General features: G+C 35.0%; 1 protein-coding gene across 3 annotated transcripts in view; it reads left to right on the top strand.

Annotated features, from left to right (window-relative positions):
* RPS6KA5 (ribosomal protein S6 kinase A5) overlaps positions 1 to 18,148 on the top strand; it is an 81,656-nt gene that overhangs the window by 10,714 nt on the left and 52,794 nt on the right. For all 3 annotated transcript variants that reach the window (XM_055798133.1, XM_027793195.2, XM_027793193.2), the window contains exons 2-3: positions 1,959 to 2,030; positions 13,519 to 13,737. In XM_055798133.1, coding sequence (XP_055654108.1) covers positions 1,959 to 2,030; positions 13,519 to 13,737 — 291 coding nt within the window. The remainder of the gene's footprint in view (positions 1 to 1,958; positions 2,031 to 13,518; positions 13,738 to 18,148) is intronic.

The following is an 18,148-nucleotide window of genomic DNA, read 5'->3' as shown; positions in this document are numbered from 1 at the left end:
ACAGTGTTTCTTTTATTTGCAGTGAAAGTAGTGCAGCAAGCTTCAGTTCAATTCATGTGGAGCATATTGCCTCATTGATTTTTTTAATGATTCTGATACAGTCTTGCTTAGTACATGTTATTAAAATGCTACCGATCACAAAAGTAGTATTTCTCCAATAATAATTCCACTGTGCTGTGTGGTTTTGAGCTTTTTTTGGTGGGGTTTTTTATATGTAATATTAGGATAGCTTGTAGATTCCCTCAGACTTGCAAAAATCATTGTCATGTGTACTTCTGTTTGTACAAGAAAAAAAATCTGAAAGCTCTTTTAGACTTTCTCATCTCCCAGTGATTTCAAGTGGTCTGCCTGCACTTATTCCAAGTTTGATTAATCTCTTGTAAAGATAAATGGTAAGAATTGGAAATAATATTTTAGACATCAGTGCCTTGCATGAGAGCACTAATGTTACCCTATCCCAACTGGATGCAGTTTGAGTATGTGTACAGGTTCCTAGGATTGTTGGAATAAGTAGTGAACCTTGCTTTTAAATTTGTTTAATATTTGTATTTTTTGTACTTGTTCCTTCTTTGCAGAGATGTGTATTTCTGAAGCTTTAAGTTTTCTGTTTGTTCTGAGTTAATGCAGTTTTGTGAATGGAGAATAACTGTACATTTTGATAATTAATTCAGAAAGTACACTGTCTTGATACAGCTACTTAGAAATATCAAACCAAATGAGAATTTCAATTGAACAGAGTTAATTGCAGCATCTCCTGTCAAAGAGTTTTCCTCTTGGTTAAGAGATCTTTGTACTTCAAATCTTTGAAATCTGTGGTGCTGATATGGAAAGCTTCTTGCACATCTTTCCTACGCTGCCTTTTTTTTAACTAACCTTTAGACATACAGTTTGACTTGAAGTTGCTCTTTGAGAGGCATTCTTTTAGCAGCCATGCCAGCTTCTGCTGCTTGATGCTGCATCCTTAATTGTGCTAGTGCAAGTGTTTATGCAGCTGCTCATTAAAGTGTATCAGGGAACTGAGCTTAGTTAAGAATAATCAAACTTAGTTACTTTTGCCTTACTGCTTTTAACTTGGATCATTTCAGTGAGCAGCTTTGCTGAATGGCCTGCAGTCATATTGATGCAAGTGGGTGGATAATATTATGCTAGGAATGAAAGATGTTGCTTTTAGCAACTTACAAAAGGAAAAAAAAACCCACCCCAAAACACAACAACAAACCAATCCAGCACAATTCTTGCTTACAATAGGGCTCTTTACCTCCCTGCTTAGAAGAATGTCTGTTAGACAAAAAAAGAAAAAAACCAACACAAAAAACCACAAAAAAACCAACCAAAAACTCAAAGTTGTATAAGATTTGTATAAATGTAGAACCTCCTTCTTGCAAACTCCCCAAGAAATTAAACAACTCTGTAGCAGCTTAGATTTTTCCAGACTTGTTGGTTATGCAAGATCTTTCCTATTTGATAGTAGTGGGGAGCTTTTATAGGTTTAGTAATACTATGTTAAATGCTGAATAGTTAGTTACCTGAGCTCTGCTTGTGTCATCCCAAGCGCCATATAATCTAAGAACATGAGAGTATTCAGGGTGCTAGGGCTAAGGGATGGCCTCATTGCTGTCTATAACTATGCAATTAGAAGTTACAGACAAGGTGGAATTAGACTCTTTTCAGAGGTACCCAGTAGGATGAAAGGCAGTGTATACAAGTTAGATGGATTCCAGTTATGATTTTGTGATTTTTAAACCTCTGGAAACACTATAGCGTTTCATAGCAGCAAGAAAATGGAGTGCTCTCCCTTACTTTTCAAACTGAAAGATTATGGTATGCAAATGGAGTGTCCTTTTAGTGCTGCTTATTTTGTTGATCTGATAAGTTTTACTGAAGCTGTAGTAATGTGTCAGGATGATGTTTCAGTGTACTGCATATCTGATGTGAATATTTTTTTTTTTTTCTTTCAGCAAATTTGACAGGCCATGCAGAGAAAGTTGGCATTGAAAACTTTGAGCTCCTGAAAGTTCTTGGAACAGGGGGTAAGCTGTACTCTTTTTTTCTAAGTTGAACATTGGAAGCATTACTTTTAAGCATAAATTTTTTCTCTAGCAGAAGCTTTGGTAACTGGAACATTGTTTAGGAAAATAAATCACTTTGGTATTGCATAGCATAATATCTTTTTTCTCCCTCACAAATATTGTGCAAAATTGGAGGTCACATGTTCTAGCTTACACCACTTTTGAAGATGCATTTTTTCAAAAAAATGGAAGATAAATGGCTTGACATTTGTGACAATTTAGTACAGTTTGTGAAAAAATCTTATCTAAGTTAAGCCACGATCTTGATAATTTCATTAGATTTTCAGACTACGTTTTCACAAATTTCTGGAAAAAAAACAGTAATGTTAGTACATTATTGAAAAGGATGCTCTAACTATGTATGTGTGAGGGTTGGCATTGGCTCTAGTAGTCTTTTTCTATCCTATTCAAATCCCAGTACTACTTAAGATGGAAAATATTTGCTGTTGTATTTTGGATTTCAGCACAATGTTGGAGATTTGTAAGATGTTGTAGGATTGCTGACTAACGAACAAAAAAGCTTTGTTTCCCCTTTCTTAAAGGGATGCATACACAAACTGAAAGTAATGACTTTTATTTTTCTTAGTGTGTTTATGCTTTTTCTATGTCACTATTAACATCAGATGCAGTGTTGAGTAGATTGGGATAATCATGAAGGTAGACTATCATCAAGGTCTGTAGAAGCTTTTAGTTATGATACTAAATTTGGGGTGTTATTAGCCATTAATGGCTAGCAGTGAGGCTATAGTTGCACAAGCTGCTATGTCACTGAAAAGAGCAAAGGGTTTTGATTTTCACATTTAGCTGTCATATAGATTCTTTCCTAAATTCATTAAGCTGTTAAATCAGCTGAGAATAAATTCAAATTTTTTAAAAAATTACTTCAGAAACAGAAAAATATAACAGGCTTAAAAACCTCAACCCTTGCTGTTAAACATCAGCACTTGGTGGTAGAGGCAAGGAAGCTTTTAATATTCTTAAATATATGTTCCATATTCATAGGTGGAAGCAGCTGTGCTGAAGTGGTCAGTATTAGTCTGAGTGGAGTTTACAAAAATGAAATTACTTATTATGCATTTATGTGAGGATGTCTCTCTCCTGCTGATGGAAACATTGGCTGGATTTTTAATTATATGTGTGTATGAAAACCAGTCCCATATTTGAATTTTTCCCTTTTCCCTTACCACTACCATTAGTCTGAGATCACTTTAAAATTACTTTCAAACTCTTACATTTGGAATACAAACTAAGTTTTGGTGGTCAGTTTTCAAGTTCAGACTAGTAGTAGCCTGTCTTCCTCCTACTGTCTTTAGGCAGTACCTCTGAAGTACTACTTTTGCTGTTGTTAAACTGTCATCTGTCATTCATTGGTACCTTCCATGCTGTCTCTTCTTCATGAACAGATGAGGCAAATTTCTCTTGGCTTGGCAGACTCTTAATCATAGCAATTAGTCCTTAGGCTCATAGTGCAAAGCCATCCTATTCACTCAGGTTAACAGGGTAATTTTTGAATGACCCCTTTCAGAAAAGGCTGCTTAATGGGTTGACAGTGGAATTGACTGTGTGTATATGTGAAGAAAAAAAAAAGCTGAGGAAGCATGCTTGCCTGTCTTCATCCTGTTCTTGCAGTCACATTGCTGCAGAAACATCTTCTGTCTTAGTAGGCTTCAAACTATTTCAGGAACTGATTGAAAGATTCCCACTAACTTTAGGAATCCAAGGACACCTTGGGTATCCTGGAATGGCATTTGTAGGAAGAGTAGCACTTGTTTTGTCAAGGAAATGCTGGTTGCACTTTTAAAAATATGTAGTTTCAGTCATAGCCCGAGGTTCTCTCTTTCGATATCTAGACCATCAGGGCAGTCAAGAAGTTTTGTTCAGTCTTAAGCTTACGACAGCTAAGACAAGTGCAGTAGAGGTGTCAGAGATTGCTGTTTGCCAATTTCTGGGCAGCATTAAATGCAAATGACCTGGTCAGAAAGGAGCTAGTTCTGTTTGCTTTTGAGGAAGTGACCATTGTCAGTGTTACGATTAACATGGAACTGCTGAAAACAGGACTTGAATGGACTTGACGAGGTTCTCTAATTGCTTGGCCCAAGACACAGTCAGTTTACACTTGCATCATCCCTGACAACAGTTTATTCTTAAAAGCCTCCAGTAGTAGAGATTCTGCAATCTTCCTAGATGTTCTTGCTGATGATAGTTTAATTTCCTAGTTTGAGAAGCATTCTGGAGATTGCAATAAGCAAATATCCCCTTTCATTCTTGCAAGATGTTTCTCTGAAAGAACATTATTTCACGATAGGATATACCTGTGTTAAGGTATTTCTTCTGTAAATATCATCCAACAAAAATTTGATGCAGGTCTGAACACCATCTTTACTTCCAGTATATTTCTATTTGTTATGGTCAGAAGAGTTTCTGTGTCCTTTTCATTGACTTGGCAGAGCAGAGCAGAACAGAAGCTGAAGGAAGATACTGTCCATTTGGCAGAGATGATCCTGAAATGTTCTACTGTGAAATAAATTTTTGTAAGCATTGGGACTACTGTTACAGAACCACAGAAAACTTGTACAAATTGACTCTGGTGCTGCTAGTTTAATGACATACAAACACATTTTTACAAACTTAGTTTTTAGGAAGTTCTAGAGCTACCTTATCAATAGCAAGAATTATTGTGCGAGTGCTCCATCTTAAGTGCCATAGACCTTGCAGTATCTGCTGCATGTGAAAAGTCTGGGGCTATACATTCAGTTATTTAGCTATCTAACTGACTATATGTCTGTCTTTGCAATGTACCTTGCTTTTTTTTCCCCACGACTCCCAAAGCAGAGAGGTTGTTTTTTCAGAAAATTCCTAAGACACTAACCACCTGTTTGCATGCACACTTTGCTACAAGATCTTAAATATGTTGTCATGAGTTGTGGGGTCCTGTTAAGCCCAGAAACTTCTTATTCTTGTACTTGAATTGAGGTTGGAGGGGTGAGTATAGCTACTCTGACTTCTCAGTTCTTTGTTACCAGCATATATGTTTACTTGGGGGAATGAGACGAAGCATAAAGAAAACTTACATCAGTGTGATTATAGCAAGTCAGAAATATTTAGAAGAGCAGGCTCTTACTGCAGACTTGCCTTCAGTGATACTGTGCAAAGGTAGGGCCTTATTTAGAATTTGTACTCTCTTGTACAAAACTGCTTGTCTGCATTTTAGTTGCTGTCCCTTAGGCCTGTTCTCACAAAAAATGAGAAAAATTCAGAAAATATTTGCATGCCTTCTGTATTGATAGTAATGATCTTGTTCTGTAGTTTTTATTGTATTAGAAAAAGAAAGGAGGATATTTTCTTCAATGTATATCTAGTTAATTTTTATCTGTTTATACCTGGCAATCTAATTATGGTGAAGCTATATGCCATCTCTCTCAACAGTAGCTGCCTGTTGGCTAGCCTGCAAGTTGCAGGTGCTTATTAGTTGCCTTTTACATTTCAGCCAGAAAAAAAGCATGGTAATTTAATTATTTCAGAAATTTGAAGTATTTCAGGTATTTTTCAAGTGGTGGTGTGTGTGTGTGAGGCTGATTTTTGGGTATTTTTCCTTGTTTTTTTTATTCCTTTGTTTTTAATCAGGCCCTGTAGGGAAGGCAGGATGATTCCTGGAACCTGGAGACCTCTTCAAATACCCATTGTATCTTCATTAGTAACTTGCCCCAAAATTATGGGCGGGATAATAAGAGAAAACTGTGTTTTCTTGGTTTTGGGGTGTTGGTTTATTTTGATTTTGAGAACTACTCTTCCTTTACGCTAGTAAATTCTGTAAATTGATCATGGGGCTGGGGGTTGAGGTCATCTTAGACAAAAGGATTCACAGAGACAAGAGGGATGCTAATGCTTTTTTGGGGAGCAGTTTAAAGAACAACAAGGAAGAGGGCATCTGGCCTCTGTTTCATGTTGTTGTTATTTTTAGGCAAGAACTCTACTCTGGCAGTGAAAGCCTTATCCTGGTGTTAGCTTGTAGGTATTATTGATATTACTGTAATATAGCTAATGCTAAACGAAAGCTATGATGCTGTTTTAAAATTCTTCGCTGTAGTTATGCAGCATGCAAAGTGTTTTCAAACTATCTGATAATTAAATGACCTACAGTAATGCAAGGCAGAATATATTGAAACCTCACAGTCATATTGTGTTGACTGTAGATGCTATTTTAACTAATGACAGTATTTTAAGTGTAGTCTGTTATGAAGCAACTGGAATGACTAAAGATGATACAATATGTTAAATTAAGTGATCACTTGTTTAAGTATACAAAACTGTTGCTATTACATATAGACTTGGTGTTGGTTTCTTTCAGGTAACAGCAGTGAAAGTTAATTTAAATCTTCATTTTTGTTTTATCTTTTAAACCCCCCACAAAAATACCAAGGTTATTAGAAATAGTATCCTTGTGTACTGATGTTTCTTGTGATTATTCATTTTTTTTGGTGACAATGTTTTCTTCACACTATGGTTTGCCATAATTTCATAATTCTTTCATTCCTTTATGTCTGGTTTGTTCTTGTATGTGCTCAATTAGAAGCATGCTTGTTGTGTTTTGCTTTTTGGTGTTAAAAGAACATCATAGTATACATGTTCCTCTTTTGACCTGAGCCTCACAGGAAAATACAAGGAAGCAAAAATCTGAGTTTGCCTTTTTAATCTGAGTTGGATCCTTTTATGTTGTGTTAAGGAGCTATTAATAGAATAAACTTGCCCATTTGAGTCAGTAAAACAACATAGATGACAGTATGCCACTGCTAAGAAAGCTATTAAAAATGTACTTGTTGCTCTGGGAGCAAATTACTGCTTACTTGACTTCTGACTTGCCTGTGTTCTACTCGGTATATACTTTCTGAAATGCCAGTCTCTTTTTGTTTTTAAGTCCTTTTTTCCTGCTGTCACTGTATAGCCTCCCTAATTTGGAATTTTCAGATTTCCTGTCCACTGAATTAGTTTCCAGCTGTCCCTCCTATCTAGTTAAAGCCTTTTTCCTGTAACACAGAAAACTAGTGTCTATTCTATAGAACAGGGTTACGCAGCAGCAAAGAAATCTAATTGCTTCCCAAAGCCGCAAAGGGAACAGCAAGAGAAGGTTGCTGTGTTGGTGTATGTATGCCCACTTGGTTTATTTGCTTCATTTTTTGTAAATGTGTTTTTAAAATTAAAAAACATTAATGTAGAGTGCATTCTGGGTCATACATTTTTCTGCACGTTGATTATTCCTTTTTTTCTACTCAATTGTTGCCTCTCATGATTTTAATAAATGCCACTTTCACTCAGTCTTTCAGCTGTGCTTAAGAAGCAACAATACAAGTGGTTCCTGAGCATATGCTCTAATAATACGGTCTATTGCTTGAACTGTGGTGCACTAATGAAGACAAAAATAGTTAGAAACAAGAATATAACTGCCATATATAAAAGAGAATATTTTATACACGATCTTTTGGAATTAAGTGCTTATACAGGAAGGGTATTCTCCTTATGTGGAATATACTTAGAATCTGAAAGGATATATTCATATGAAGGGAAGAAAACTGGTAGGATGAATGTCAGATTTAAATAATCAGCTCAAAAATCTTGTTATATAAGAAGGTATAATGAAGTTACATCTAAGAGGTCAGAAAGTATTCTGATAAAGTTAAGGCTGAAAGCAAGTTAGATCTTTCAAAGCATATTGAAGAAAATATAAAATATTCTCATAAAAGGAGGAGAAAGAAAGAAGTGCGGTTACTCTGCTCAGGAGAGTGAGCCAAAATTAGGCAGTGTCTAAAAATAATTCCAAACTCTGGTTAATACTTTACTCAGTTTTTGCTATGGATAGCTATAATGAATGCTGAATGGAAGGTGGGATGGATAATCAGAGACAGAGTTGGGAAATAGGAAATTATTTTTCTGTATGGAGAGCAGACTGAAAAGTGGGGACTGTGTTCAATCTAAGAACGTGGACATATTTGTCACACTCATCCATCAGAGACTTCTGAAAGAATCTGGACATTAGAGATCTGTAGCCAAGATTCTTACTGGAACTAATATCAGAGGTGGTTCAGTATAACTGGAGAGAATAGCAAATGCAATCTTTGTTTAAGAAAGAAAGCAGTAAGAAGATGATCCAGGCAGCTGTTGGTTTATTGTTCTGACTGCATCTGATTTCAGCAGTATGCAGTGCCTTCAAAGCAATTTTGAAGAAAATTTACCTTAATTTTTTGTAATAATTACTCAGTGTAGATTGTCTTAGATATGAGAGCCACCTTCTAAAAACTCATTTTCTTTAAAACAGAAAAATAAGTTAGGCTGTATTGCCTGCCATACCTATTTACTTTAACTTTTTTTAAAAAGCCAAGGGTAAAAAAGCACAAAAGCAAATGCTGACAGAAAGTACATTTTAAGATGCATCTGACCCTCTCCTGTCACTTTCTGCCTTTCTTATTTATCATCTTATACTCTCTTGTTCAATGGGACAGGGAACTTGTTCTTGGGGAAATAATGATGTTGAAAAGAGTTCTTGCCTATCTAATATTTAAGGAAGGGTGACAATGCCTTATCTTTGACAGTTTGGTGGTAGACAGTAAAAAATGGAAATACTTGTTCAGAATGCTATTATTTGATCTTTATTATTATTAAGGATTTTGCTTGGCTCCTTTTTTTTTCTTTCCTGTTTTTAGCTGCTAGGGCTGTATGCCTTTCCAACTTTGCCACATCCCAGTTTTTAATTCATGTGGACAGATACCTGCATAGTGAGAATTCTGCCTCCAAATTCTTTATAAGAATAAAGTGCGGAGGAAAGAGGTTATTAGGCAAATATCATGCAAGAATACAGTGAAATTTATTCAGATCATTAAATGTTTTGTACTTCTGTGCCTTTTCCTTTGTTGTCTCATGATTATTCTTACACTCACAGTAAAAAAGTAATTTAAGAAAGATGTGTAGCTTATGTGAACACTTGAAAACATTGCTTTAAAACTCTCTGTATACAAACATCAAGTCTTGATGGATTTAGAAGTCCACATAAACCATCCTGTGTGCTATAAACAATAAGAATTACTTGTTTTTTTCTCTGTAAGAAGAGAATGGTGTCATGATGCAATGGCTTAAAGTGCTTGCCTTTCTATAGAAAGAATAAAGTAGCAAAAAATACTTTATATTTTTAATTAGTTGTCTTTCAGCAAGTGTGTACTTTAGAATATTCTAATGATTTGCTGAGTTGTTAATTAGGGTAATGTGTATTCATGAAAAAGGCAGAAGTGAAAGGAAAGTTCAATTCCCAATTACATTTTTCTGCCTCACAAATTAAGTGGTAATTTGGTATAAATTACTAGTATGAAACCTCTTATCTTACAGGCCTCGTATCTGTCAATCTGCAACTTAATAATTGCTTTTTTCTTTAACTTGACACTTTTATTTTATTCCTCTTAATAAACTGCAAGGCCTGTCTAACATAGTTTGTGTGTGTGTGTGTATATATATATATATATAAAAAATGTGATTATAGAGTCTTTTAGTTCTTCCATAATTTAAAATATTTTTAATGAATTTTGGGGGTGAATATTTGGTGACTCCATGTGTGTTTCTTTATGGGGGAATATGTTGCTGGCTAAATATTTCTGCCTTGGAAGTAGTTGAAATGTGCATCAGATTTTATGAGAACGAACATTAAAAAGTGGCTGAGAAGTTAGAAAAGCTTTTCTGCGGTAAGATTGTCAAGTAAGGGTATTCTCGCAATTAATTATGTGCCTTCTTGCTGCAACTCAAAATGAATGACTTTTGCAGTGTTGTCTTAAGTAGATTTCTCGTGGTGATATCTGAGATTCTGGTGTTGAATATATCATGAGTCATTTGATTAAAATAGTGCTACTTAAGATTTATTCTCATCAAAACTGCTGAGAATCCTCATCATTCTGTCAGTCCTTTTCAGATTCCTAAAGAAATAATTTGTACCATGGTAAAGCTTTATGTTGCAGATTCATTTATGATAACACCAGTATAGTTTCTAGAGATTTCCTTACAGCTCTTACACTTAATGGATAATTTTACCCTATGCTGTATGTAAGGCTGTAGTAAGTGCTGTTAATATGCTACTGGTATTCTGCCACTTAAGATGCATTATTGTGTGTTTTTGTAAAGTGTGATTAAAGATACAGGTAGCAAAGTGTTAAAATCTAGGGGCCTTTATTTTGATTTAGCTTAAGTTTCTGTTCTCCCACATTTGATAAAACTGCCGTTTTCCAGGAACCTAAGGAAACTTCTGTATAATACTCTAAAGCAGGCTTCTCAGAGAGGCACAAGGAAGTTCGGTGCTAAGTTCCAGCTGAAAATCAGTGAAAACTAAGGGGCTGCTCCCTCAAGCAGTTGAGAAATGCAAGCTAAGGCTGTTCCTAAGTGCTGTTTTTGTTCTATGTTAGTAGAATGCAGAAGTATTATCTACATTTTTAGAGAAGTAACTCCTTAAAAAGATGAACTTACTGCTTTTGGAAGCAGTTCTTGAAAACCAGTGCTTTCAGCAGGAGGGGTCTGTTTTTGAGATGCTAAAAATAAACATCCAATATTGGAAAAGTAGGTTAATAACATTAAAATTGTGTATATGCATGACAGTATTACTTTGGTCACAATATTTTGGTCTGTATAACCTTGATTCAGACCACTTCTGCACATCATGACAGAATTTATGACCCGTAACTATTTTACTAAAGTATTTTTTTATATCTGTGGTTATCGATTTCTTGATAACCAGTTGGTGACCATTGAGCCCAACTTAGAATGCTTGAGATCTCGTAACTACAATTAGAGTTGAGGAATGCAATATAATACTGAACATCTTGAAAAAAATTGTCTCCCAAAGTAGAAAGATATGTTTACACTAACCTATTCTGACTCTTATTTGCCATTCTTGAGAGAGGTGTTGTGAAAACTTCTTTTATGAAAGCTCTTATTGAGAGTCATGGGTTCTGTAAAGAAAGCAAGCATGATTCCTTAGGGTTTGATGAGTCAGGTTTGAGAACTTCTTACAAAGGATTGTTCATTATGTGAGCAAAACCACTTCTGTATACTGAATAAAGCAGATCTTGGTTGTAGAAAAAAAATCAATGTCATGTGGTAATTTAAAACTCTCTATTACCTGTCTTGAAAAAAACAGGATAAATCTGGAATTACATGTAATTACTTACTGGGAGCAGTGTATGCTATAGCATTTTTAAAGACCGGACTAAATTTGAGTGTCTTGCATCAGGACAGTATACCCTGTCTAGTGTATTTACAGGTTTGAGATGCTCGAGCATTCTTTTTGAGAAACCAGTGTGAAGATAGTTACAGAGGTTGGACGAAACATCTAGCTGATGCAGTTTTCTGTCTCTCGTGATGGCTTAAGGAGACCCTACAAGAACATGGAGAAGGCATACAGCGGTGTTCCTTAGTGAACTTGTAGCAGCCTGCAGTTTGGGGTCTGCCTGAGCCAGAGATTCTTTTCTGTGTTTAGCAACACTTGGTATACTTTCCTCTCCCACAAGGATTTATATAATCTTCTTGAACTTGTCTACATTTTTGACATCTGCAGCATAATGTAACAGTAGTTCCACAGCTTAACTGCGTATTTGTGAGTTTTGGGCAGTTCTTAATCTTGATACCAAATGATTTCGTTTGTTACCTTAGTTAATTTCTAAAAGTAATAAAAAATTGTTCTTTACTTACCTTCATATAGTTTTTTATTTTTAACTGTCTAGCATCATAAGTACTCTACTTTTTCAGAAAAAAAAGTCTTAAGTGTGTTTAGTTGCCTTCATAATGAAAAAAATTCTTTTATGCTTTTATGTATTTTTTTAATGTTCTCTTATACTTTTTTTTTTCTGATGGGGGGGTGGTGGAGCTGGGAACAGAAGAGAGGAGAGACTGAAATAGTGTGCATCACTCAAGATAGGACCACACAAAGGTTTCATACCACAGTGTAAGGGATTTCTGCTTTTGTGTTGAAGGCTTGGGGGACAGTACATACGTGTTATTTTTTCCCTTCAATACTTTCCTTGGAGTTCTACTGTTCTGTTTACATATTGGTTTACCACTGGTGTTTTCTAATAAGGTTTTTGTGGTAAGTCCAGGTATTTTATTTTTTTCCCTTGATTATAACACTGTGTACATTTAATTGTTATCCTGCTTCATGTGGATTACTCATTTACCTATTTGGAATCTTATCTGCCATTTTATTTTTCAGCTACTTAATATTTTGATACTGTGGTACAGTTTTCAGTGTCAGCTTTGATTTCTGTTGTATTGGATAATCTACTAAACCAAGAAAATAGTCTTCCTCACTGTTCATATATGACTGAATCAAGCAGAGTGAATTCTTTTGTTGACCTCCTTTCACTGAAAAAGCTGAATATTTTTAACCTTTTGGGGTTTTTTGACTGCTAATACAGTTCCTCATTCATCAGAGGACTCTGCACTCATGACTGTTCAGTGTTTTTAAGACCCTTTTGTAAGGGAACTTGAGTACCTTGGAAATATAAATAAGTCAACCATATCATTGTTCCTTACTCCTGATTCTTCTGAGCAATTATTAATATAAATAATTATTACTGTCTTCAAAAGTAACACATTTGTTCACATAGTATCCTGTTTGTATATCTGCTAATTCTGACATTTACTGTTTCTACAGGTTTGCCTAGTAGAGGTATCAAATTTCCTTCTGTACAGTTCCCAGGAGCCCTTTTTAGTAAAAAAAAAAAAAGGGGGACACACACACACAAAAAAAAAAATGTCTACACTTGCCACTTATTACTCCAGTATGGAGTGTATTTTTAACTGGATGTGAGAATAAAACACAATAGATTCAATGATTTACAACTCTGGAAATGCTACCTTTTGGTCCTGGTGACTATTTCTTTTACTGTTTTTGTTCAGAAACCTTTCTTCTTGAGATAATTCCTCTAGTTTACTCTCAGTTTAAGTTCAGGAACTTAGAATGTTCTTATGGGCTAAATACTGATGGGAAGAATTCATTGGCTTTTCTATGGGTTTTTAGAACTTCAGTGCTATAAAACCAGTAATGAAAGCATGTAAGTTGTACAATATGGGCAAACTATTTTAAGGTCAAAAAGTAACATCTTTCTTGCTCCAGACTCTTGCTAAATTCTAGGTATGGGAGTTTTAGGTTATTACAAAGGAAGAAATCAGCAGTGTTTAAATTAGTTTTAAAATACTGAAACTATTTTCCCCACTCTTGTTTTATGTCATTAAGGTTGTTTGGTTGAAATTTTGCTCAGAAAATCTCAGTCTGAAACAAAACAAGTGTTCTGGAAGATTGTAGCCGGAGTGCTTACTGTTTACCATAACAATGAATAATTGAAAATAGTAATGGTATCAGCCAGACCTGTAGTATGAGTACATGACTTTCTTTTTTTTTTTCCTCCCCACTTTTTCTTTTTTTAAGCCTATGGGAAAGTGTTCCTAGTAAGGAAAGTAAGCGGCCATGATGCTGGAAAGCTGTATGCCATGAAAGTACTGAAGAAAGCAACAATAGTTCAAAAAGCCAAAACAACTGAGCACACAAGGACAGAACGACAAGTGTTGGAGCACATTAGGCAATCACCATTTTTGGTCACGTTACATTATGCCTTCCAGACAGATACAAAGCTTCATCTCATTTTAGGTGAGTAGTTGTCAAGACTCTAGTCTTGTGTTAAAAAAAAATAAATATATATCTGCCCTTTTATCTCAATGTTTTGTAGGTTGGTTTTTTTTCATGTGGTTTTACGTACTGTATTTGGAGATTGCATGAGACACCATATAGTAAGTAAAATACTGTTAATCTTCAACAAACAGAAAATCCACAAACACAGACACTGAACTTCAGTGTGCTACTCTGACTTGGAGGTGGGAGGAAGTATTATCAGTGACTTATGTGCAGCAAAAAAATGTATCTGACCTTAAGTACCTAAATCAGAGAAATACTTTCTTGAACTTACCTAGAAGATGAAATTTTGATTTGCACTTTTTAAACCATTATTATATACTTCATTAGTTTTCTACAGACTTTCAAACTGCTACCATGAATGAAAAAGTTCTTAATTTGTACGAATGCGGGCATTAAAGTGATTCCATTTCTTTTTCTTTACATGCTGCCTTTGTGTATGTGGCACAGAGGTTATTGGTAAGGAGGGACGACAAACATGACTTTGTTACTGGGATTAGTTGGTAGGAAAGAAGAAAAAAAGTACAGAAATATTTAAACAGCAGAAAGCCCTGTCATTCAAACATGCTGCAAGTTTCACTCTAAGAACAGTTGTATATTGTCCTCAATGTGATTAGTGTTTTTGAAATGTCATCTGTCTGAGAGGATAGGGCTACCTGTCACTATGCTGATGAGTTAACATGCTGTTTTAGCAGTGAAATGCTGCAAACTACAAGGTCATATGAGGCAGGGTTTTTTTCTGAACAAATGCACTTATAATGTGGGCCATGACAGTTAATGGTTGTGCTTTTGTTTATTTCTGGTCAGATTTCTTACAACATTGGGATTTACAAGTTGTTGTTATGGTTTCCTGCTGTAAAATGCTGGTGAAAATACTTGTATTGTGAATCAGTTTCTTGTTTTATGCTTTGTGATACTTCATTTCATTAAGTTCTACCAGTAACTTTCATAAATCTCCATTTATGAGATATGCTTGATAATGAACTACTGTATAGCAAGCCTTATTAGGATGTTCTTCATTGCACTTATGTCCTTACCATTTTGCTTTCCGTCTTGATGTGGAGAGCCACATCTCTTTCTGTGGCATTTGCAAGGCTGTCAGAAGACTGATCAGAAGCTTTCTTAAGGTTTTCAACTAAGATAAAACTTCTGCATGTGTGTGTTTCTCTATTCCCTACCATTATCCTTTTTCAGGACAGCAACATTTTGCTGAAAGACGCTGAGGGTAAGGAGTTAAATTCATTTTGCTTTGTTCCCCAGTTTCATTGTCTTTGAAGAGTCCTGCCTTTTTGAGGAAGATGAAGGTTTTTTCCTGATAATGAGAAACACTTCAGGAGCTAGAAAAGAATATTAAAATCAGCTTTCAGCCTTACTGCTCCAGGAAGCATTTGCTGCCAAAACTTTGTTATGAAACCATTTGACCTTTGAGTATTTGAGATACTTGCATGTTTCAATTTTTGGATATTAAGAGGCAATCCACACATTTCTGTGCTGAAAGTAGAGCTTGGTTTGTAAGGCTTGGTACCACTCTAAATTTAGAAAAGTTTTAACCTTTCAGATCAGCAGCAAATTTTGTTTGGTATATAAAGATGGATTTTTAAGAAAATTACAAACAATTTTAAAGACTGCTTACTTGGAGTATTTAAAAAAACTGGAAAATGAATTAACAGTTTTATGCTTGGATGCAGAATACATTTTTGTAGTGAATTATTTGAACATGTAGGTGGTCTTTTAATTGAAGTACAAGTTTTGCAATTTCTTTTAGCTCATAACTTCCTTTTATTGAACCTTTATTAACAGGCTGATTTAGATATTAAATTAATAAAATGTTATTAATGTTATATGAATCTACACCACTGGCTGTCAATTCTTAGGAAGATGTTCTGTGCTTATACCTTAGTTTTAGATACTGCAGTGAGGAGCTCAAGCTTAAATGGGGTATTCACTAGATTCCTTTTGAAAATGGGAGTTGTAAATTAGTAAGGATTCTTACAGAGTCCTCTGACTAGGACATTAAAGAAATGTGTAAAGTATTGTCATGGACTGGAAAATGCTAGACACAAAGTTAGAAATATATAGATAGCTTTGATTCCTTGATGTTAACTTTTAATAATTACGATAATCATATTTTAATTTTTTGTTTTACATTATTGATTAATAATTTAGAAAAATATTGAAAGATTAAATGAGACAAAATGTGAACATGTATTATAAATATTATAGTACTATTATTTAAATCAGATATTTTTAGGTAGAGTGCAGTTTAGATCCCACTAGAAATATTTTTAAAAAACCCAGCAAACAAAAACAAAAAACACCTCATACCAAAGATGGATGTAGTTACCTAAAAATAAATATATAGTAATAGCGAAATTTAGGTGACAACAATAATTAGAAGGTCAGAAAAAACTTTATATAAAGGCAAAATTAAAAAGCTTGGCATCATAGTCTCGTAAGAGTCAGAGGAGGGAGCCTAGGAGTTCTGAAGAACCTTGCATTGCAGATAGTACAAACTGGGCATATGCTCACCATAAAAAAATGTTACGGTGATGTTTAAAGCAAGAAATGCAAAACTAATGTATAATTAAAGGCATTTTGGTTTGGTTTTTTGCTTTCCCACAAAGCCTACATGAATCCATTCTCAGAATATCAGCTAGGGTCAGAAAGGTCCTATTTTCCTTCTTTTTTAGCAGAAAATGGGGCTAATTTGTGGGGTTTTAAAAAATACTTTTAATCACTTTTTGTAACAGTGAAGATGTCTTCTACCTAATATGGCCTAAAGCTAATTTATAATTCCATTGGGCTTTGCACCCTCCCTGACCAAAAAAACCCAAACTGTTTGTTGCAAGTTTTTTATGTCTCATTATGTAAGTCTTTGTAAATCAGTCCTCTGATCTAGTTTGGGAATTTGTGTTTCAGAGACTTCTGAATTTTTGGAGAAACCAATCTCTGCCTTTTTTTTTTGTACCTAGTTGAACTTGGTGTATGAGTAACATGTCATTTCAGTTTCAAGAGGCTTTAGAATTGGAGCCTTGGTGCAATATTTAATACAATTCTTTGCTGTTGAGTTATATAGTCTTAGAATTTAGTCTGGAACAAGTGCAAACATGCAGCTGCATTTCTGCCAGATTTCCAGAATACAGGGTTTGGAGTTGATTCCAGTTTTTAGGTTAACTTTAAGCTGTCATTGAAAGAACAAGTATTGTATCAGTGTGAGTACTGGTTCTATGGAATGCTTGTCACAAGAGGTTAATCTACTAATACTTAAAACAAACAAAACCCCCCAAATTCCTGAGCTGTCAGATGAAGTTTATATTGAAGTAATTGATAATATTCCCCCACCCCACCCCCATTGTCAGTGATGCATTTGATCTAGCATCAAGAATTCGAAGGCTGGTTGTTTCATTGGGCTTTGGTTAATGTTATAACCTGAATAGAATTAGGCTTGTTCTGCCACTCCTGTGGCAGCTTTGGTTTGTATGTCACAGTCCTTAGAACAGCGCTTGGGAATTAAGCTTTTACTGGTACTAAGTTAGCAGTTCTGATTAGAAATATTTTAAAAATTTATTTCTGTTACCTTTTTCTCCATGATTAGAATGCTGAGATTTTTTTGGAAGAAAGCAGTTGTAAAATGTGGATTATTTATACTTTTTTATAATTTTGATATGCTTACTGATCTTGGTAAATCTTCCTTGCGTTGTTTGTTTCTGGTAATGCTCCTTCCCAAACAGAGAACGGGAAGACTAAAAAGAGGAGACAGATCAAAATATCTGTAACTTGTATATATGATTTATCCTTCAAAGTATTAACTTAGAAAAGGAATTGGACTTTTTTCATGGATTTGTGTATTATACCAATGAATCTGTAGAAACCACACGCAAGAAAATATTGAGTAAGATGTCTTGGGGCATGTTCCCTGCTCTGTACATGTAGACCTGAAATACAGTATGGGGGCTATGGGCTTTGAAATTAATGCCTTTAGTGTACACTGCTAGCATAAACAGGTCCAGATCTAAAATGTTTGTGTTGCAGTGGAGCTCTGTCATAATAATTTTTTCCCCCTCCCTGAATGTGAGAGAACCCTTGTGTCATAGCCTGCAAAGGATGAAAAGTGTGGTTTCCATGTCGGAATGTATGTGGAAATAATCTCCTTCAGTGAGTTTTGCCATTAAAGTTCCCCTTGCAAAGAGTATAATTTGTAATTGTCCGTAGTTTATTATTTCACCGAATATGTTTTCTGAATTGCCTTTCTTTAAGTCAGTCTGCCTTGTTGCTTTTAAGTATTTCATTAGTGTACAAGTATTCAGTTTGTAGATATCATTTGTACTCCTTACTTTTGATTCCTAAACAATGAAAAGTCTGATTTTGC

The sequence above is a fragment of the Falco peregrinus genome, chromosome 1, assembly GCF_023634155.1.
Source record: "Falco peregrinus isolate bFalPer1 chromosome 1, bFalPer1.pri, whole genome shotgun sequence".
NCBI lineage: Eukaryota > Metazoa > Chordata > Aves > Falconiformes > Falconidae > Falco > Falco peregrinus.
Note: the sequence above shows the minus strand (reverse complement) of the source record. Positions and strands in the feature narration are given on the sequence as shown.